Source organism: Anomalospiza imberbis, chromosome 10, assembly GCF_031753505.1.
Source record: "Anomalospiza imberbis isolate Cuckoo-Finch-1a 21T00152 chromosome 10, ASM3175350v1, whole genome shotgun sequence".
Classification (NCBI taxonomy): Eukaryota; Metazoa; Chordata; class Aves; order Passeriformes; family Viduidae; genus Anomalospiza; species Anomalospiza imberbis.
This window is the reverse complement of record NC_089690.1, coordinates 1,734,752-1,756,960: the sequence shown is the minus strand read 5'-3', so window position 1 is coordinate 1,756,960 and position 22,209 is coordinate 1,734,752. Positions and strand designations below refer to the sequence as shown.

The window sequence follows — 22,209 nt, the reverse complement described above, 5'->3', positions numbered from 1 at the left end:
AATAGGGGAAAATTTGGGATGTTTAATTTATCATTAATAGGGAAAAATTTGGGATGTTTAATTTATCATTAATAGGGGAAAAATTTGGGATGTTTAATTTATCATTAATAGGAGAAAAATTTGGGATGTTTATCATTAATAGGAGAAAAATTTGGGATGTTTAATTTATCATTAATAGGGGAAAATTTGGGATGTTTAATTTATCATTAATAGGGGAAAAATTTGGGATGTTTATCATTAATAGGGGAAAATTTGGGATGTTTAATTTATCATTAATAGGGAAAAATTTGGGATGTTTAATTTATCATTAATAGGGGAAAAATTTGGGATGTTTAATTTATCATTAATAGGGGAAAAATTTGGGATGTTTAATTTATCATTAATAGGAGAAAAATTTGGAATGTTTAATTTATCATTAATAGGGGGAAAATTTGGGATGCTTATCATTAATAGGGAAAAAATTGGGATGTTTAGTTTATTGTGAATAGAGTGAGGGAAGAATTTGGGATATTTAATTTGTCATAAATAGACTGAGAGGAAAATTTGGGATATTTAATTTGTCATAAATAGAGTGAGGGAAAAATTGGGATATTTAATTTGTCATAAATAGAGTGAGGGAAAAATTTGGGATATTTAATTTATCATCAATAGAGTGAGGTAAAAATTGGAAACTTTTAATTTGTCATTAATAGGGTCCATTTTGAAGTATTTAATGGTACCAATAGACTGAGAATGAAAATTTAAATATTTATCATGAATAGGGAAATTTTGGAAATATGTAATGATTGCATTAATCGATAATAAAGTATTTAATAAATTAATTAATGTTATCATTAATAAGGTAAATTTTGAAATATTTCATTTATCATTAAATAAATATTGAAATATTTAATTTATCAGGAATAGGTTGAAGGTAAAATTTGAAATATTTAACTTAATTAATAAGGTACATTTATAAATATTTCATGATTGCATGAATAGACTGAGGGAAAAATTTAAAAGAGTTATATCATTAATAAGGGAAATTTTCAAATATTTCATGATAGCACTAAAAGGCTCCGGATAAAATTTGAAATATTTAATGATAGCATGAATAGGGTACATTTTGAAATATTTCTTTTACCCCGAATCGCGTGAGGGTAAAACTGGAAATATTGGACTGGTCATTAACAAGGTAAATTTTGAAATATTTCACGATTGCATTAATAGACTGCAGATAAAATTTGAAATATAAGCTAAAATTCCAAATATGTCATGATTGCATTTACAGACTGAGGCTAAAATTTGATTTAGCAACCTTTAATCCATCCTGTGTCTCACCCGGTGCAGCGGGTCTGTTAGATTTCGATATTTGGAGGAGAAATTGAGCTTTTTCTTCCAATTTCCTGAACTTTGGGGGGCGTGGGGCAGGAATCCTCACCTCCATCATCCCATCGAGAGCTGCCAGCAGCTGCGGGTCGGGCAGGGTCCTCAGCTGTGCCCTGTAGGCTCTCACATCCTCTGAGATGCCCTGCAGGCATTTTCCCTGGGGGGAAAAAAAAGGGAATTGTCGGGAAATGTGGGAATCTGCAGCTCCTTTAAACATACAACGAGAAAAAGAAGGAGTTTTCTGGGAAGTTTCTATTTACCTCATCAAAAGTTGATTTTTCCAGGGCTGGGCAATTTCCAGGCTGCAAATTGAACGAGAAATCAGATTTGTGATTTAACGGGAGTGTGGGTGACACATTCCATGAATCGAAGAGGTAAAATTGAAATGCTGTCTGTAATTTCTCCGTGCTTTACCCCTGGATCCTCAGCTGTGCAGGCTCTGAGGGTGTTGGTCTGGTCATCAGTGATGTCCTGCAGATCCACCTCCTCGAGGGTGCATTCAAATCCCAGGGTGTTGGATTCCTGCGGTGAAAAGGCAATGAAAAAGGGTCCCTGGCAGCTTCATGAGGCAGTTTCCATACTTTTATACATTTTCCTGGAAATAGACACAGTTGGATAGAATTTCGTGTATCTGTGCTCAGACGAGCCCCAGGAGTGAGGCTCTGTGAGGACTGTGGCTAAATATGAAATACAGGAAATCGTTTGGGGACCTCACTGACATCCTGGGGACACCACTGGTGTCCTGAGGCCACCACTGACATCCTGGGGACCACCTGGGGCCACCACTGACATCCTGGGGACCATCACTGATCTCTGGGGACATCCCTGCCCTCCTGGGACCATCTCTGCCATCCTGGGGACCAAAACTGCTCCAGCATTTCCCGGTTTGGTGTCACCATGGCCCCATCCCTGACCCCTGGATGTCACCATGGCCCCATCCCTGACCCCTGGATGTCACCATGGCCCCATCCCTGACCCCTGGATGTCACCACTGTCCCATCCCTGTCCTCCTGGATGTCACCACGGTCCCATCCCTGACCCCTGGATGTCACCACGGTCCCATCCCTGCCCCACTGGATGTCACCACTGTCCCATCCCTGTCCTCCTGGATGTCACCACGGTCCCATCCCTGACCCCTGGATGTCACCACGGTCCCATCCCTGCCCCACTGGATGTCACCACGGCCCCATCCCTGCCCTCCTGGATGTCACCACTGTCCCATCCCTCCCCCCCTGGATGTCACCACTGTCCCATCCCTGCCCCCCTGGATGTCACCACTGTCCCATCCCTGCCCTCCTGGATGTCACCACTGTCCCATCCCTCCCCCCCTGGATGTCACCACTGTCCCATCCCTGCCCTCCTGGATGTCACCACTGTCCCATCCCTGCCCTCCTGGATGTCACCATGGCCCCATCCCTGACCCCTGGATGTCACCACTGTCCCATCCCTGACCCCTGGATGTCACCACTGTCCCATCCCTGCCCCACTGGATGTCACCACGGCCCCATCCCTGCCCTCCTGGGATCTCAGCAGTCCCTGGATGCCCAGCTGGTACCTGGGGACCATCCCTGCCCTCCTGGGGACCGCGATTACACCATCCCTGCCTGCCTTGGTGCCATCCCCACTCTCCTGGGTGCCACCACTGGCTCCTCACTGGCCTTTGGGCAGCTTTGCCACCTCTCTGGGTACCACCACTGCTCCATCCCTGCCTGGTTTGGTACCACCCCTACCCCATCCCTGCCCTCGCGGGTGCCACCACTGCCCCCTCCCATCCCCACCTCCTCCCCGTCCCGTCCCGTCCCGTCCCGTTCCCCGCTCACCTTCAGCCGCTGCGGGGAGGCGTTGGCGGCCTCCAGCAGCTCCCGGGAGCGGCTGAGGCACTGGGCGGGGGGGTGGCAGTGGCGGGGCGGGGTGGGCAGTGCCCGGACAGCTCTGGGCAGTGCCCGGACAGCGCTGGGCAGTGCCCGGACAGCTCTGGGCAGTGCCCGGACAGCGCTGGGCAGTGCCCGGACAGGGGTGGGCAGTGCCCGGACAGGGGTGGGCAGTGTCCGGACAGGGGTGGGCAGTGCCCGGACAGGGGTGGGCAGTGAGTGGACAGGGGTGGGCAGTGCCCGGACAGGGGTGGGCAGTGCCCGGACAGGGGTGGGCAGTGCCCGGACAGCGCTGGGCAGTGCCCGGACAGGGGTGGGCAGTGTCCGGACAGGGGTGGGCAGTGCCCGGACAGGGGTGGGCAGTGCCCGGGCAGGGGTGGGCAGTGCCCGGACAGGGGTGGGCAGTGCCCGGACAGGGGTGGGCAGTGCCCGGGCAGGGGTGGGCAGTGAGCGGACAGCGCTGGGCAGTGCCCGGACGGGGGTGGGCAGTGAGTGGACAGCGCTGGGCAGTGTCCGGACGGGGGTGGGCAGTGCCCGGGCAGGGGTGGGCAGTGCCCGGACAGGGGTGGGCAGTGCCCGGACAGGGGTGGGCAGTGGGCGGACAGCGCTGGGCAGTGTCCGGACAGGGGTGGGCAGTGTCCGGACAGGGGTGGGCAGTGCCCGGGCCGGGGGCAGCAGCAGCAGCGCCAGCCACAGCAATGTCCGGCTTCGGCCGCCAGGCGGCGCTGCCCGCCCGCTCCCGGTGCCGTTCCCGGTGCCGTTCCCGAGGTTCCCGGTGCTGTTCCCGGTGCCGTTCCCGGTGCCGTTCCCGAGGTTCCCGGTGCCGTTCCCGGTGCCGTTCCCGGTGCTATTCCCGTAGTTCCCGGTGCCGTTCCCGGCGCCGTTCCCGGTGCCGTTCCCGGTGCTGTTCCCGTAGTTCCCGGTGCCGTTCCCGGCGCCGTTCCCGCTGCTGCCGCTCCGCTCCATCTCGCTGCCGTCGGTCCCCGCCGGGCACAGCTCTTATAGAGCGGCCGCAGCAGCGGGATTTCCCCCCGCGCCGGCCGCGCTCATCCCGGGAGCGGCGGGGCCGGGAATCCCGCGGGGGCTGGGGCTGGGGCGGGGGCGGGCCGGGGATGCCGCGGGCTGGGCGCAGCTGGAGCTCCTTGCTCGGGCTCGGCACGGACGGCTTCCCGAAAAGCGGGACTGGCTGGGGTCAGCGCGAGGCGCGTGGATGAACTTCCCTGGAATCAAAGATCGTGGCGTGGTTTGGGCTGGGAGGGACCTTGAGGAGCCGCTCATTCCAATGGCAGGGATTCCACGGTGCCAGCCCGGCCTTGGGCACTGCCAGGGATCCAGGGGCAGCCACAGCTGCTCTGGGAATTCCATTCCAGGGCTTCCCCTTCCTCCCGGCCGGGAATTCCTGCCCGATATCCCACCTAAACCTCCTCCAGTCTCCGTTTGAAGCCCTTCCCTCTCTTTCCGTCACTCCATCCCTTGGAAATCGTCTCTCTCCAGCTTTCCCATTTCTGTTCTTTATCCTGCTCTCCTCTCAAGGAAGAAGTGACAAGACAAGAGGAGACAGCCTCAGGTTTCACCAGAGGAGGCTCGTGCTGGATATCAGGGAATATTCCTTCATGGAAAGCGTTGGAAGGGGCTGCCCAGGGCAGTCCCCATCCCTGGAGGGATTTAAAGCCCTGGGGAGGTGGCACTTGGGGACAGGGCTCAGGGGTGGCCTTGGCAGTGCTGGGGATGGTTGGACTGAATGGACTTTGAGATATTTCCCAGCCTAAACCACTCCGTGATTCTCTGATTCCATAATGACAAACTCTCACTGATGAACGTTTGTGAAAACCTGCCTGAATGTTTGACTTTGCTGAAATACTTGGAATAATCAACAAATATTCAAATATCAGCTCCTATTTTTCGTGGCCATTCTCAGCTGCCCCAAAAGGCTGCAGAAAACTTTTCTGTGCCTTGGGACTGCCATGAAGTCACTGGGATTTTTGCTGTCAAACTGGAAGGGAGCAGGATGAATATTGCATTTTCAGGTTCTTTGTATTTTCACTGTTTCCTATAAGAAGCCTGTGGCGTGTCCTGAGACTTCTTTTTGCCCCAATACCAGCAGTGCCTCATTTTCCAATTTCTCTCTGTGTTTTCCACTCCTGCCCCGTCATTTCACTGTGGGCTGTGGTTTCCAGCTCGTGGAGGAGCCGCCGCTTCCCAGAGCCAAAAGTGAAAGAGAAATTTGGGGTGTGCAGCAGGGCTGTTCCTGAAAGGCACCACTTTGGCTTTCCAGGTTTCTCAGTCCCTGCTCCCAGCAGGACACGAGGTTTCCCCGCAGCATCAGAGCTGGGCTGGGATTTGGGTTTAGTTTTTGGCTAAATTGGGATATATCCTAATGATATCCCCGAGATCTCTCCCAGCATCCTTGCTGGGGCTGGCAGAGTCCCAGGCCAGGCTGGATGGTTTGGAACACCCTGGGACAGTGAGAAGTGTCCATGCCCATGGCAGAATGGGATGTGATTTCAGGTCCCTTACAACCAAAACCGTTCCAGGATTTTGGGATTTTAATTCTGGTGAGTGGAGTTTTTTGTTTCCAATGGAAGAAGAAATCCATCCTCTCCTCCTTCACCTCAAAGCATCCTCCGCTTGACCAGGCTTAGCCTAAATGAAAATCCTTGATAATTAATTTTTTTATTAATCATATTAGAGCAAAATAATGTGTTTTATACATTATAATATATTTAAATAAGAATTACTCCTCGAGCAAGTGCAGTCCCAGAGGAATGGGAACAATGCTGAAATGGAATGGGAATAATTAAAGATCTGTGATGTTCCTTTGTGTTTCTTTCATGGAATCATAAAATCATGGCATTTTTTTAGGTTGAAAGGGACATTAAAGCTCATCCAGTTCCACCTTCCACTGTCCCAGGTTGCTCCAAGCCCCAGTGTCCAGCCTGGCCTTGGACAATTCCAGAGATCCAGGGGCAGCCACAGCTTCTCTGGACACCTGTGCCAGGGCCTGCCCAATACAATAAATATAACAAATATTACAAATATAATAAATATAATATAGATAATGTAGATACATAGATAATAAATATTACATATCATATATATATATATATATATATATAATTTATAACTGTAAAGTTAGCAGCTGTATGATTTTTCCACAAGAAAATAGAATTCCACTGCCTGTATTTCAACCAGAAATCACTTTTGTTGGAATTATCCTCCAGAGAAAAGTAAGGATCGTTCTGGGTCTCTATAAAATTAGATTTGATCTAATTCGGGGAATCCCTGCTCCGGGCTCTGCCCTCGCCCAGATCAATACCCAAAAATCCTGCCTGAGAAAGAAAGGGAAAGCACAGATCAGAAAGAAACCCGGTGAGAAAAGCCCCAGAGCTCAGCCCTGGGCTCAGTTTGGTTTTGAGGCCTGGAGAGTTGAGAGATGAGAAATGGGATCAGCTCCAGCCTCGCTCTCCTGGGAGGTTCCTGGAAATGTCCTGGCTTTTTGTTTCACCCGTGGCTTCTCTCCCCTCCAACAATCAAAATTGGAATTTTTGGCTTCATTTTGGCCAAGGGACCAAAGGTTTCCAGGTAAGAATCGTGAGCATCACCCTGTGCTTTGAGGGAAATGAGGTTTCGGGATGTTTCCTGCCAGCTGGGGGATGTTGTTTCCCCTGGAATTTAAAAGGAGATGGATTTTCCTCAGGAACAGGCTCCAAGCCCTTTGGGAAGGTCACGGAGTCGCTCGTGACATCCGCAGGGGGAAGGGTTTGGTTCTTTGTGGGCAGCCCTATTGCCTGGCGTTGGAATTAGCAATCATTTCGTATCTCTAATTAAGCAATAATTACAGAGATATAGAAATTAAAGCTGCAGGGTGATTAAATCCCACCCAGGCTGGCGGTCAGCTGTAGACAGAGATCGCTGCTCCGTTAAAAAATGGGAAAATACCTCATGGAAGGGGATTTCTGGGTGCAACAAATAGAAGGGATTTGATTCTATTAGTCACTCACAGAACTTGTGGAATATTGAATCCCTGATTTGCCTCTGGATCATTTTTTTGGGAAGATCCAAGGTCAGATTTATCATTAGAAGAGCCTCAGTGACAGAAGCTGTTTCTGATTTGGGTCGGGAACTGATGGCTCCATAAAATAGTGGAAAAATGGGTGAGGAGAAACTTTCCTGGTGTTTTAGTGGCTGTTGGTTCTGATTCCTCGTGGAATTCCCTGAAATTCCTAATCCCAAACCTCTGCTTTTGCTGGTATTTCATCAGGGGGTGGTTGAATGGTGTTCCTGGAGCTTTCTTGGGGTGCTGGAACCTCCAAAATCCTGGCTCAGTCACCTGCATCTCTTGGCTCTTTTTTTCTTTCCAGTTGCTGCCAGAATTCCTGAGATTTCCCCATGATCCCTGCTGGATCCTGGCTCATGGATTCCTGGCAGCTCTGGGAGCACCCAGCCTGGGATCCCCAGATTCAGAGGTTGTTCTTTGCAGGCTCCAAAGCTCCAATCCCCTCTCCAGGGGAAGGGATTCATCCTGGGAAAGGGCTGAGGCCACTGGGACCCCCTGGGTCAGGGCTGGGATTCCCTAAAAAGCCCACAGGGTGCATTTGGGGCAGGGAATTTCTCCCAGTGAGTTGGGAGGAGCAGATATCAGGGAGAAATTCTGCCCTGGGAGGCATCAGCCCAGAGAAATTGTGGATTCCCAGAGAAAGTTTGGATTCCCCGTCCCTGGAAGTGTCCGAGGCCAGGCTGGGTGGGGCTTGGAGCACCCTGGGATAGGGGAAGGTGGACCTGGGTGATCTTTGAGGTCCCTTCCAACCCCAACAACCCAAACCATTCCGTGATTTCATGGTTCTATGAATGAACACGGAGGAACCTGGCAGCCCAGCCCGCAGATTCAGAATTATTCCCATTCCTTGCCCATGGAAATGGGATTTAAGGTCCCTTCCCAACCCATTCCAGGATTTTATGGCTCCGTGTGGGTCCACCAGCCCTGTGGTGGGGTTGGTTTTAAATTTCCACAGAATTAAGAGGAATAAAACCCTTCACCATGATAACATCTGTATTGTCTCACCCTTCTCATGAGACTGAAAATGGAAAAACAGTTTGTAAAACACCTCTCAGTTACCCCCTCCCTAGATAATAAAACAAAAATATTATGCAACACCCCTGGGAATTTGGGAATCCCATGAGCTCATCCTCCCCGGCCCCAGAGGCCGTGGGTGAGGAGGGAGCTGATGCCAGCGGCGCCTGTGGTTTCGGGGCACTTTCGGGGAGCTCTTTCTCTCTCACTTTCAGTTTTCACCCTTGACAGAATTTCTCAACTCTGGGTGATTTTTCTGCTCCTTATCCCCCCCTGTCACCTCCTGGCTGTGGGTGCTGTGCTGGGAAGGCAGCAGGAAAGCAGGGATGGGGAAAAGCAGGAATTTTGTCCTTGCTGGGTGTGGATTTGCCACTCCACCTCACACTGGCTTTGCAGGTGGAGAAAAGAAAGAAATCTGACCTTGGATGAGCAGGAGCTGACCAGGGAGATTGTTTTCAGCAGTTCTTGGATGTACCTTAACTTCCCAAGGGCCATTAATGATGGAATTCTCCACGCTGTGCCAGGCCAGCAGCTGGGGAAGCCCAGGAGATGCAGAGTTCAGAGCCTGCAGAGCTTGGGGCCACCTGGAGCTCTGGGGTGACCCACGGGCACAGAATTCCCTGGGTTCCAGTCCCAGGCACATGGCTTTGGCAGGAGTGACCCCCGGGGATGCTGTGCCCAGGATTTCACTGCTCCTCCTGCAGGCTGGGCACTCTCCTGGCAGGAATTCACCCTGCAGGGCCAAATTTTGTGGTTTTGCTGTGCCTTGGTGAGGAGAAAAAGGGAATTAGTGCAATAGGGAAGGGAGGAGCTGACCCAAAGCAGGTTAGAGCTGCCAGAGCTCTGTGGGGAAGGTGGGCAAGGGACCTTTAGTCCTTCCCACTAAAACAGGGAGTGGGAAAGCTGCAGGGGGAATGATTCCCACTGCCAGAGGGCAGGGATAGCTGGGAATTTGGGATGAAATCCTTCCCTGGGAGGGTGAGCAGGGGCTGGGGTGGAATCCCAGAGCAGCTGTGGCTGCCCCGGGATCCCTGGCAGTGCCCAAGGCCAGGCTGCACACTGGGGCTGGGAGCACCTGGGACAGCGGGAGGTGTCCCTGCCATGGGAATGAGGGGAGATTTCCCTTCCAACCCAAAGCATTCCATGATTTTGGGGTGATGCCTGGAGCTGGGGAGGGGCACCCAGGTCTGCTCTGGGTGAGTGGCTGCCACAGGGGGCACAGGAACACCCTGCTTTGCCACATGCCAGGATGTGGGTGGCATCCAGGGCTCCCTCTCCTTCCAGGGGCAGCTGCTGCCCGTGGGGAGCTGGCAGAGCCCGGGAGAGCCCTCCCACCCTGTGCCTTCGTGGCAAAAACAAACACTAACAAACACTGCATTTTATGCAAGTGCTGCAGAAAATGAAAAGGTTTCACTCAGGATCCCGTGAGCACTGGGAGCTGCCGAGCTCAGGGGCATTTCCCCAGCTGGGGACAGAAATAAAGCAGAAATAACCCAAACAGAAACATTCAGCAGAAATAAACCCCAGCTGGGCAGCACTCCTGGGGCTGCCGTAGCCAGAGCTGCCTCCCATCCCGCTGTGGGGCTTTGTGGGAAACCCAAACCATTCCCAGCGGGGCTGAGCTGCTCGGAGCAGCCCAGGAATGATGGCCCAGCCCTGGGGCCAGCTCCCAGCCCCGAACTTCTCCCTGGCCATGTGTGGCAGGCACAGGGATTTTTCATAGAGGAGCACACAGGAAAGAAAGAGAAAACAATTCTATTTCTGCTCCCTTGTTTTTCCCATGTGGAATGTGCCTGGAGAATTGTTAAAGCTGCAGGGTGACTAAATCCCACCCAGGCTGACAGTCAGCTGTAGACAGAGATCACTGCTCCTTTAAAAAGTGGGAAAATACCTCATGGAAGGGGATTTCTGGGTGCAACGAATAGAAGGGATTCTATTTGGGGTGATTGCTTGGCTGGGTTCTGGTGAGGATTGTTGGAGCTGATGGCCAATCCAACCCACCTGTGGCTGCACTCAGAGAGGGTCAGGAGTTGTGAGTGAGTTAGATATGGGAGCTAGAACAAGTAGGTTTGTGGTGTTAGTATCTCCTTTAAACAGTATATTAATGTGTTATAGCATAGTTATAATAAAGAAACCATTCAGCTTCTGAGCTGGAGTCACACATCAGCATTTCTCCCCACCAGGTTCACCTGCATTTACAACAGCCACGGACACAGGGGCTGTGTTCCCTTCCCTTCCCTTCCCTTCCCTTCCCTTCCCTTCCCTTCCCTTCCCTTCCCTTCCCTTCCCTCCCCTCCCCTCCCCTCCCCCCAAGCTGCATGGGGAGGGGTCGGACACCGTGAGGGACTGTTGGGTTTGGGGTTTTTTATCTGTCTTTAGGATTGAAAAAAAATTTCAATCTTAATTTTCAGTCAAGAATTTTTTCTATGTTTAAAATTTTTTATCTTTAAGATTTTTTTCTGTCATGAAGATTGGGACTGAAGGTACTTGATTGTGTTTAGACTTGGGTGTTTATTATTGTTATTTATGTTACAGTCTCATAGCTAGCGAGTTCTGTAGTTCTTCACTAACGAGGTACAAATGGAATTCCAGCCTTTCCAGGCTGCCTCATCCCGCTGCTCCAGAGCTGGAGGTGCCGGGGGGGCTGGGGGATTCCCCAGCTCTGCCGTGGGAGAACACCTGGGAAAATTCCTTCTCCCACAGCCCTGCCTGGAAACAGAGGAGAGCTGGGCTGGGCTGAGCTGGGCTGAGATGAGCTGGGCTGAAGTGGGCTGAAGTGGGCTGAGCTGAGCTGGGCTGGGCTGAGCTGGGCTGGGCTGGGCTGGGCTGAGATGAGCTGGGCTGAAGTGGGCTGAGCTGAGATGGGCTGAGCTGGGCTGGGCTGGGCTGAGATGAGATGGGCTGAGATGAGCTGGGCTGAAGTGGGCTGAACTGGGCTGAGCTGAGCTGAGCTGAGATGAGCTGAGCTGGGCTGCGCTGAGATGGGCTGGGCTGAGCTGGGCTGGGCTGAGCTGGGCTGGGCTGAAGTGGGCTGAGATGAGATGAGATAAGATAAGATGAGCTGGGCTGGGCTGGGCTGAGCTGGGCTGGGCTGGGCTGAAGTGGGCTGAGATGAGATGAGATGAGATGAGATAAGATGAGCTGGGGTGGGCTGGGCTGGGCTGGGCTGAGCTGGGCTGGGCTGGGCTGGGCTGCCTGGAGCAGCCCCAGGGATCCACGCAGAACTGCAATTCCCATTATTCAGACGGATGAGGATGCTTCTCTCTCCATTTAAGGCGGTTTTCTTCCCCAAAAATGCTTCCCTTGGGAGGCTGTGCCCACCAACACCCTGGTGCCGGGCTCTGCTCCCAGCCCTCCAATTTCTCCATCAGCAGCCCCAGCCTGGCATCAAACACTGAAATCCACGGAGCAGGATGGGCTGGCATGGGTCAGATAAAAATCGGGATAAATCCTTTTCCATCCATCCTTTCTTTTTTTTCTCCTCCACAGCCAAAAAGAGACTTCAAACAACATTTTCCCACTGGGAAGGAGCTGATCTGAGGGAAGCGGGAAGGGCTGATCCCACCAAGGGAGCAGAAAAGCAGATTTTAGTCGGTTCGATCCCATTTGAATTGGAAAATTCCCTGTGCTGTGGGCACACAGATGTCCCTGCTCACCCCTGGAGCAGCAGAGGAGGAAGAGAACCCTGCACTCCAGGCTTTCCTTTGGTTTCTGGGAAGAGGGAAGAGAAACTGGCTGGGGAGAGGCGTGGGATGTGCAGGGAAGCGGGAGGGACGTCAGCTCCAGCCCAGGGAGCCCCCCTGGCCTGGAGGGAGGCTTTGCTTTGGAAAGGGAAAATCTGGGAGCTGTGCACCCTCCGTGGCAGGGCGTGAGGCAGCAGGGATGGCCTGGGGTACCCAGTGTCCCATCCCAGCCTGCCCTCGTTAGCGCGCGTTCATTAGCGCTTCCCGCTCGTGCTTCTCTTGGGACGGTGAGAAGGAAGAGTAAAAGGCTGTGTGGGGGGCTTTGATGGGATTGTGGAATGGTTTGGGTGGGGAGGGACATTGAAATCATCTCGTTCCGCCCGTGCCATGGCAGGGACAGCTTCCTCTGTCCCAAGCCCTGGCCAGCCTGGCCTTGGGCACGTCCAGGGATGGAACAGCCACCACTTCCCTTCTCTTCCACCTCCCAGCCCACGGTGGTGCCTCTGTGGCCGGGGAGATGCTGCTCAGCACACCCAGGAGCTGCTGGAGAGGAGGAGCTAAAAAAGGGCAGAAAATCCCAGAAAGGGGGACCCAAACCACAGGGCTTCCCATGCCAGGAGGCAGCTGGCTCATAGCTCACCCCAGTTCCCAAAGGTGGTGGAATTCCTTCAGCAGGACCTTGGCTCAGGCAGGAGGAGGATTTGGGGGTTATTTTTTGTTTAATGCAGCATTTCAGGCTCTTCGGGCACAGGTGGGTTTAGGGTGAGACTTAAAAATATTAAGGGATGTTGTGGTTTGAGACCAGCTGGAGAGCACTTCCCAGCCTGGCGTCCTGTGGGACAGGGTTTCTGCTCTTTTGGGAATCCAAAACCCACCCAGGAGGGTGCAGGAGGCTCCGAGTGGGACCAAGAGCCAGGAACAAAACACAAAACCAAAACCTTGCTCAGAAACCACACCAGATCCTTGTCTTCCAGAAAAATCCTTTAATCCATCAGTCCCAGCACTGCCATCACCCACAGCACCCCTCGGAGCCAAGGAGACCCAGAGCAGGATTTTCTCCTGGAAAAACCCAAATCCCCCGGGACAGGAGGGGAGAACCAGCGGTGGGGAAGGGGATATCAAATTCTCTCCAGCAAGCCCAAGGCACTTAGCAGGGGATGGAATTCCAGCCTTTCCAGGCTGCCTCATCCCGCTGCTCCAGAGCTGGAGGGCGCCAGGGGGGCTGGGGGATTCCCCAGGAGCACCCTGGGGCTTTCTTGATTTTTTTTTTTTTTTATTTTTTTCCCTTAAAACTGAGAGCAAACTTTGTGTATTTGGGGTTTTTCATGCTTTAAATGCAGAGGATGCAGCTCCTCCCTGAGACCCAGAGCTGCTCCCCATGCAGGCAGTGCGTCCATGGGGAGCTTCTGGGCTCAGACACTGCAAATTTGGGGGTTTTGAGGGAAAATTTAACCTTTAGAGGGAGCATTTAAACCCAGCAGCTCTCCCCATGTGCAGGCAGCCACCCAAGAGCTGCAGGGAAACCAACACCCCAATATTTCTTTATATTTTCTGCATGGATTTAAAAATAATGAAGAGTTGACTTTTTTTTTTTTTCCTGGGCTGCAGGTGAAGGCTCCTAACCCATCCAATTGCTAAATTATTATTTAATTATATATATATATATATATATATATATATATAATTATATAATTAATCCATCCCTACACCCTAAATTAAACCAACCCCCATCCCAGCCCCCAAACCCTTCCGAGGGCTTCTTCCAACCCTGCCCTTTCTGCAAAAAAAAAAAAAAAAAAAAGGGGGGGAAAGTCATTTTCTAAAAGAAAAAAGTGCTTCAATAAAAGCCATTCCTGGCAGGGGATGAAATTTTAATGCAGCTGAGGCCTTTTGCAAACACCCTGAATAAGTCATCAGGCAGAGCCTTGCCTGGGATGGATTTGCCCCCAAGGAAATGAGAATTAAAAGGTAAAAAGCTGCTGGGAGCACCAGGCTGGGACTTAGGAAGGGCTGGCTGGGTCCTCCCAGCTCTAAATCCAATAAAAGAGGGATGGAGACAAATTTATTTTGTCCCAGTGTCCCCTCTCCTGCAGGCAGCCTCTCCTACAGGCAGAGTGAGGAATGCCAGATTTAATCCATTTAATTTGCTGCCCATTTTTAAACATAGATTATTCTTTTTATTTCTAAAATTCCATTTAAGTGTTCAGCCCAGACAATAAAATATAAAAAAACCCACCTGGGGTGTGCGTCTGCTGCTTCCAACCATCACAAATTCAGGGCTCAGCGTTACGGAAGAATCCATGTGAAACAGAATTAGGAACTTACAAACAAATAACTCTACAAAACCCCTCTCTCCTCTCAGTCTCATGTCATCAGCAAGGCAAAAAAAACAAAAAAAAAAAAAGGGTTTTTTTACACATTTAGTTGGAGGATCCACCAGCAAATCCACCCCCCCGGCAACAAACAGACGTGTCATAGGAAACAATGGTGGTAATTTTTATTTTACAGCTTTATACAGAAAACTTCCAACTCTCTGCACCCCACCGAGTGTTAATAGCACACCTAAAAATGAATGCCAGGTAGCCAACATTCCCCAAACTGCTGAGAACTGAGTAAAATGTACAGATTACTGAAAGCTACGACGTCACTACGAGGCAGGCATGGATTTTTTGTTGACTTGTATAGCACCGTCAAGAACAGGTTCTTTGTTTCAAAACTACAGTGAGGAATAAAAAAGTAGTCAATGGTAAAATATCATCCAACCCAAAAAAATCTCTAAAACGACCAAAAATAAAGTTAAGCTACCCTCTCTTCTCGCCCATGATTTATAATGTTATAAGTACTGTACAATTCTCTTTGTTTCTGTAATAATAATAATAATATTATTATTATTATTATTATTAAAATGCCTGATATTTAGTGGCACGAGTAAAAAAATTAAAATAAATTAAGAAGCAGAGGCCAATCACCAGACAGAAAGCTTGGGACATGGTCAATGAGCAACACTGGGACTCTGGAATTCCCTGGACAGGACAGAGGCAGGAGGAGGGATTCACTTGGCTGGCATCTTCTCTGCCAGGTGCTTCTGCTGGCTCTCGGCGTGCCTGGGGACAGCAAGGGGCTGTTATTCCCTGCTTTCCAAGGAAAAGCTGGAAAACCCACCCCCCTGCTCCAGCACCCAGCTGGGAATGGTGTTTTCCCAGGAAAAACACCAGGTATTTCTGGGTTTCCCTGCTCCAGCACCCAGCTGGGAATGGTGTTTTCCCAGGAAAAACACCAGGTATTTCTGGATTTCCCTGCTCCAGCACCCAGAGGGGAGTGGTGTTTTCCCAGGAAAAGCACCAGGTATTTCTGGATTTCCCTGCTCCAGCACCCAGCTGGGAATGGTGTTTTCCCAGGAAAAGCACCAGGTATTTCTGGATTTCCCTGCTCCAGCACCCAGAGGGGAGTGGTGTTTTCCCAGGAAAAGCACCAGGTATTTCTGGATTTCCCTGCTCCAGCACCCAGCTGGGAGTGGTGTTTTCCCAGGAAAAGCACCAGGTATTTCTGGATCTGTTCCTGGCAGGAGGGTGGCTGAAGGGCCAGGGGAGCCCCTCTGGGGTTTGGTTTGGGGTCCCTGGGATTTTTCCCTCCCTTCCCACAGGAATGGCCAGCACCTTCGCCCCCAGACAGCAGAGGGGATAACCTCAAAACCCCCAGGCCACACATGGGCACAGCCAGTGCCCCCAGCATTCCCAAAATTGCCATTTGTGCAACTGCCAGGAGCTGCAGGGAGGAAGCAAAGCGCTCCCGGAGGAAAGGAGGAGAGCCCGGGACGTGTGGTGGCACCGGCTCAGCCCCAGCTCCCATCCCAAACTTCCCCTCCCCACCTGATCGTCATTTTTTCCCAAGCCCTAATGCTTCAGTTTGGAATCACAGTCCCGGTGTGTGACACTACCCTGGGCCTCTTCTTTTCCAGCTCCTTTCATCCCCAGTTTTTGCATTTCTGGGTGAAATATTCAGAATATTTGGGAGCATTTTATGTTCCTGAAGCCCATCCCTAACGATCCCAAACAGAAATGCCTGCTGAGCCTTGCTGCCAGGGGATGGGGCCCTTGAGGGAACCTGTCCATATTCTGCAAAGCTTTTGGGTTTATCTTTTAATATTTATTATTATTATTACTATTTAATTAATATATATAATACAACTACATATTATATATAACATAATATAAAATACATTATACTATATTATATATAATACAGTCTGATTATATACATTATAATAATATAATGTATAAAATATATATCTATTATGTACATATAAGAGATATAATATATATAATAAAATATTATACTATTATACCATAAAACATCATTAAATATATCTTATATTATTACCATATGCAATATAAAATATATATTTCTTAACATTTTTATTCTTTTATATATTATGTGATGTTATAGATGATTATATTATAAATATTTCTAACGCTTATATTATATTTATATTAAAATATGTATTATGAATAGATATGAAAGTATATATGAAAGTATATATGAAAGTATATATGAAAGTATATATGAAAGTATATATTGAATTATATATTAAAGTATATATGAAAGTATATATTGAATTATATATTAAAGTATATATGAAAGTATATATGAAAGTATATATGAAAGTATATATTAAAGTATATATTAAAGTAAAATTAATTTTTAAATTAAAATTAAATATTAGTATTGAAGTGATTCCAAAGCTCTCCCCCTTGTCCAGCCCTCCTGATGGCAAAGACAGATCCCTGTCCACCTGGCCTTGGACACTTCCAGGGGGCAGCATGGAAAATCCATCCCAGGGGACAATCCCTTCCCGAAATCGTGGGTGGGGAAAGCTTTGATCCCAGAACTCGGCTGGAGGAAAAGCCCCTGGAGGTGAAGCGGGAGCCGAGAGGGGCAGCGATCCCTGCTGACCTGGTCAGGTCCTCGATGTCCACCAGCATGGCATCCTGCTCCGTGTGCAGCTCGTCCCGGATCAGCAGCAGCTGCACCAGCTCCTCGTTCAAGCCTGAGCCAGGGAGAAACGGCGCAGTTTGGGCTGTCCTGGGGATGTCCCCAAACCCCACAGGGCTGGAAGTCCCTGCAGCCATGGGGACTCCAGCTGGGCCAGGCTGGACAGCCCTTCCCACGGGGAGTATTTGTATTGATCCCAGGGAACTGTTCTTAACGCAAGGAGGCAGAGCCCAGAATAATTAAGCAATTAGCACTTACTTTCTATCTGTGAGTGCAGGTCGTTGACTATCACCTGTAGCTGCCCGATGGTCATGTCCCTTAGGTCGGTGGGTTTTAAACTCCTCTTCATCAGGCATTCACTTATGTGAGGCATATGTGGCAGCTGGAAAGAAATAGTCAATATTTTACCGCTTTCTTCCAATATTTTACCATTTCCTAACAACATTTTACTGTTTTCTTCCCATTATTTCTAGTTCTGAGCAGTCTGTCCCCTCAGTTTTGCATCCCCCCTCTCACAAACAACGACTCCACCAAATGGAGTCCAGGCACCAAGACAAAACTGGGCCTAAGGCTCCAGTGGAGCAGGAGCAGGAATATCCGATGGAATTGGATCCCAGAGGAGCAGGAATATCCGATGGAATTGGATCCCAGAGGAGCAGGAATAGCCGATGGAATTGGATCCCAGAGGAGCAGGTGCAGGAATATCCGATGGAATTGGATCCCAGAGGAGCAGGAATAGCCGATGGAATTGGATCCCAGAGGAGCAGGAGCAGGAATATCTGATGGAATCGGATCCCAGTGGAGCAGGAGCAGGAATATCTGATGGAATTGGATCCCAGAGGAGCAGGAGCAGGAATATCTGATGGAATTGGATCCCAGTGGAGCAGGAGCAGGAATAGCCGATGGAATTGGATCCCAGTGGAGCAGGAGCAGGAATATCTGATGGAATCGGATCCCAGAGGAGCAGGAGCAGGAATATCTGATGGAATCGGATCCCAGAGGAGCAGGAGCAGGAATATCTGATGGAATTGGATCCCAGTGGAGCAGGAGCAGGAACATCTGATGGAATTGGATCCCAGAGGAGCAGGAGCAGGAATATCTGATGGAATCGGATCCCAGTGGAGCAGGAGTATCCGATGGAATTGGATCCCAGTGGAGCAGGAGCAGGAATATCTGATGGAATTGGATCCCAGAGGAGCAGGAGCAGGAATATCTGATGGAATTGGATCCCAGTGGAGCAGGAGTATCTGATGGAATTGGATCCCAAAGGAGCAGGAGCAGGAATATCTGATGGAATTGGATCCCAGTGGAGCAGGAGTATCCGATGGAATTGGATCCCAGAGGAGCAGGAATATCCGATGGAATTGGATCCCAGTGGAGCAGGAGCAGGAATATCTGATGGAATTGGCTCCCAGTGGAGCAGGTGCAGGAATATCCGATGGAATTGGATCCCAGAGGAGCAGGAGCAGGACTATTTGATGGAATTGGGGGTGAGGGTGGTGGTGACAGCCCTGGGCTGGTGCAGGAGTGCTCCAGATGGGATGAACAGCCTCCAGCTCAGAGCATGAGCAGCCTCAAGGCAGCACCAACCTCCAGCACCTCATTCCCTGCTCCCAGTTCTCCTTCCCACCCCTTCTCCACCCCCGTGAGCCAGAGCCACCAGAGGTGTGGGTGTCCAGGGCTCACCCCTGGCCCCACTTACGAGGTCTGCTACCGGCGACTTCTTCCTGTTCTGCTTCTCCACCTCCACCTGCATCTTGGCCATGGGCTTTGCCATTGCCAAGGCCATCTTGGCTTCAGCCTGGAGCTTCTTCTGCCTGCTGAGGAAATCCATGTCGTCCAGGGACTCTGACTCCTCCTCCGTCGTGTCTCTGTCCGAGTAGGATGAGCTCTGCTTGCTCTGGGGAAGCAAAGAAGCCACAGCAAAGTTTGACCTATTTTTGTGTTTTTTTTTTTTCCTATAGAAGCTGTGAAAGGCGTGGATTTATTTTTTTATCTTAATCCACGGGATTATCTTTAAAAATCAGAGTGATTCCCAGCTAGGCCTCCTTGGCTTACAGGGAAAGAGGAGCCCAGCAGATCAGAAGGTGTGGAAAGGTTAAACTGGAGGGAAATACTCAGGGCTGTGGTGTTGTATCTAAAAAGGAATGTTGGATCCATGCAGGAAAAGAGAGGGAAGTTGCTGGGAGGAAAGGAAAGGAGAAAGGAAAGGAAAGGAAAGGAACAGGATCAGCTTCCTCAGGGATTCCCTGTGGCTGTCCTGCTCCAGGCTGAGGTGCCAGACCCACCATGGGTGACAAGGGCGTGTCCAGGCTGGTCTCTGTCTTGCTGTCATCGCCGTCGCTGTCCTTGTCGCTGCCGCTGTCGTTGACAAAGCAGATCTGCAGGTTCATCCCACTCTGTAGCCTGGGGGAGCACAGGGACAGGTGACACTGCCATCCCCTGGGGCCGGGAGTGCCACCAGTTCAGCAGGTGGCAGCTCAGCGTGGTGGCACTGGGAGCTCTGTGTCACACAGACAGGGCTTCTACCACCATCTGCTGATAAACTGCAGAATTGCCCCCACGCTGCAGGGGTTTTTGGGTTTTTTTTGGGTTTTTGGTTTTTTTTTTAATGGTCGTTATTTCGGAATGTCATTATTATTTTTGATTGTTCAGATGAAATAAAATCTATTAAAGTACAACAAAAGACGTGGAACGCGTCACCATAAAAAACCCACAAAAATTATTTACAAATAAAGAACAAAAAAATAAAGAGACATGTATAAAGATATAAATAGCATATACAATAATATATATTATAAAATATTTTGTCAGTGGTGGAAATTATTTATTCACTGTTTGTTTCCAAGACACTCCCGTAACACAAGAGTTTATTCTGGTGTTTTCCAGATCCCCCTGCTCCACTGCTGGATTGGGATGGATTAACCCCACCCACATTCCCCTCCCCAGGAATGATTTTCTCTGGAAGCAGGATCAGGGAATCCTGCAGGCTGAGAGAAGGGAAAAGTCCAGGTGAGAGATCCCAATCCATCCCCACCTGCTGGAAATGGAGAACTCCCCAGATCCTGTTATTCCTCATTCCCAGTGTGCTGGGAGTTTGTATTGCTCCTTAGGAACAGCAAACTCCTATTTCCCATTTATTTCTGTGGGGTTTTTAGCTACCATTACCACAAAATAAATAGGATTAATAATTGTTTGTTAATGAACAAGTGAAGGTGGTGAGATCCTGCCAAGGAAGCTGTGGCTGCCCCTGGATCCCTGGAATTGTTCCAGGCCGGGTTGGACAGGGTTTGGGATAGTGGGAGCTGTCCCTGCCCATGGACAGGGAACTGGATGAGCTTTACAGTCCCTTCCAGCCCCAGCATTCCATGACCCTACTCTGCAATTCCATACAAAAACACGGGAAGAACGTCCTGCAAATGTTCCTGCAGCTCCTGGAACAGGGAATACTTTTCCTGGATTATAAATATTAACACCCACCAAATCCTTCAGGCACAGCTGGCAGTTTCTGGGGGCACAGCTGCCAAACGCTGATGAGCTGCATTAATTAGAGCCCTGCTCTAATTACCAGACAGCAGCTCCTGGTTCAGCTGTAACTACACACAGCAAAGCTGTTTTCCCTTTCAAATGATCCGCAGCTCGATTTAATTCCACAACTGCACCTCTCCCCTGGAACAGCAGGACTCCTCCTGGGTTTCTGCCTCCCTAAGCCTCCTTTCTTCTCCCATTCCATGGCAACAGGTAGAGCTTCACTCCCAGCACAGGAGGTGTTTGAAGCTTCCCCAGTGCTGTGGGTTCCAGCTGAACACAACAAGGACTTTCTGGAGTGTATTTGATGCAAAAATCTTAAAAATCCAAGGGAGGAATCCATGTGCAACTCCAGGGATGGAGCCATGTCCAGAGCAGAGCTCGTGGGTGTGGAGGGGAGGCAGGAAGCCACATTAAAGCTTCTTTTGTCCATCCTCTGGTGCTTCCCGAGCATTAATCACTTTTCCAGCCATTGATCACAATTCCAGAATCATGGGGGTTGGAATTCCCAAATGGTTTGGGTGGGAAGGGACATTAAAGCTCATCCAGTGCCACCCCTGCCATGGCAGGGACACCTCTCACTGTCCCAGGCTGCTCCAAGCCCCGGTGTCCAACCTGGCCTTGGCATCCAGGGCCAGCCACAGCTGCTCCGGGCACCCTGTTCCAAATCCTAAATGAAAACCTGAAGGAAACCTAACTCAGAAAACTTCACCTCATTTCCTCTATCCCCTCAGCGTCCAAACACCTTTCCACCCAGTGCTAAATGAGAATTTCCCCCACCATTTCCAAGTGCTCACATAACACACAGGAATTGCATCTGGATGTTGTTCTGAGCATGGAAAATTCAGGAATATGGTTAAAGGGCAGTGTGAGGGGTGGTCCTGGGATGTCCCACTGCAGAGATCTCCCCCTGCCCAGGCTGCCCTGAGGATCTGGGCTCTGGCTTACCGGGAGGACAGGCTGGGCTTGCCGCTCTTGCTGCAGCTCGTGTAGAGCCCGGGGCCATCGTCGAAGAAACTGCCCAGAGCCAACTTCTGCCTGATGGACTCACGCTCATTCTTCTGGGCCTGCAGGGAGGGACACGGGGTGAGGCTCTGGGGAGGGACACAGGGATCAGGATCTGGGATGGGACACAGGCATCAGAATCTGGGGAGGGACACAGGGATCAGGCTCTGGGATGGGACACAGGCATCAGAATCTGGGGAGGGACACAGGGATCAGAATCTGGGGAGAGACACAGGGATGATGATCTGGGGAGGGACACGGGGATCAGAATCTGGGATGGGACACAGGGATCAGAATCTGGGGAGGGACACGGGGATCAGGATCTGGGATGGGACACAGGGATCAGGATCTGGGATGGGACACAGGGATCAGGATCTGGGATGGGACACAGGGATCAGAATCTGGGGAGGGACACAGGGATCAGAATCTGGGATGGGACACAGCGATCAGAATCTGGGGAGAGACACAGGGATGATGATCTGGGGAGGGACACGGGGATCAGAATCTGGGATGGGACACAGGGATCAGAATCTGAGATGGGACACAGGGATCAGGATCTGGGATGGGACACAGGGATCAGGATCTGGGATGGAACACGGGGATCAGAATCTGGGGAGGGACACGGGGATCAGGCTCTGGGATGGGACATAGGGATCAGAATCTGGGGAGGGACACAGGGATCATGATCTGG

General features: G+C 50.4%; 1 protein-coding gene across 4 annotated transcripts in view; it reads right to left on the bottom strand.

Annotated features, from left to right (window-relative positions):
* Positions 1-14,468: 14,468 nt before the first annotated feature.
* LOC137479694 (schwannomin-interacting protein 1) overlaps positions 14,469-22,209 on the bottom strand; it is a 99,354-nt gene continuing 91,613 nt past the window's right edge. For all 4 annotated transcript variants that reach the window (XM_068200175.1, XM_068200178.1, XM_068200177.1 and 1 more), the window contains 6 exons: positions 21,462-21,580; positions 19,274-19,391; positions 18,688-18,885; positions 17,244-17,367; positions 16,947-17,040; positions 14,469-15,097 (listed from right to left, as the gene is read on the bottom strand). In XM_068200175.1, coding sequence (XP_068056276.1) covers positions 15,046-15,097; positions 16,947-17,040; positions 17,244-17,367; positions 18,688-18,885; positions 19,274-19,391; positions 21,462-21,580 — 705 coding nt within the window. In that variant the 3' untranslated portion in view covers positions 14,469-15,045. The remainder of the gene's footprint in view (positions 15,098-16,946; positions 17,041-17,243; positions 17,368-18,687; positions 18,886-19,273; positions 19,392-21,461; positions 21,581-22,209) is intronic.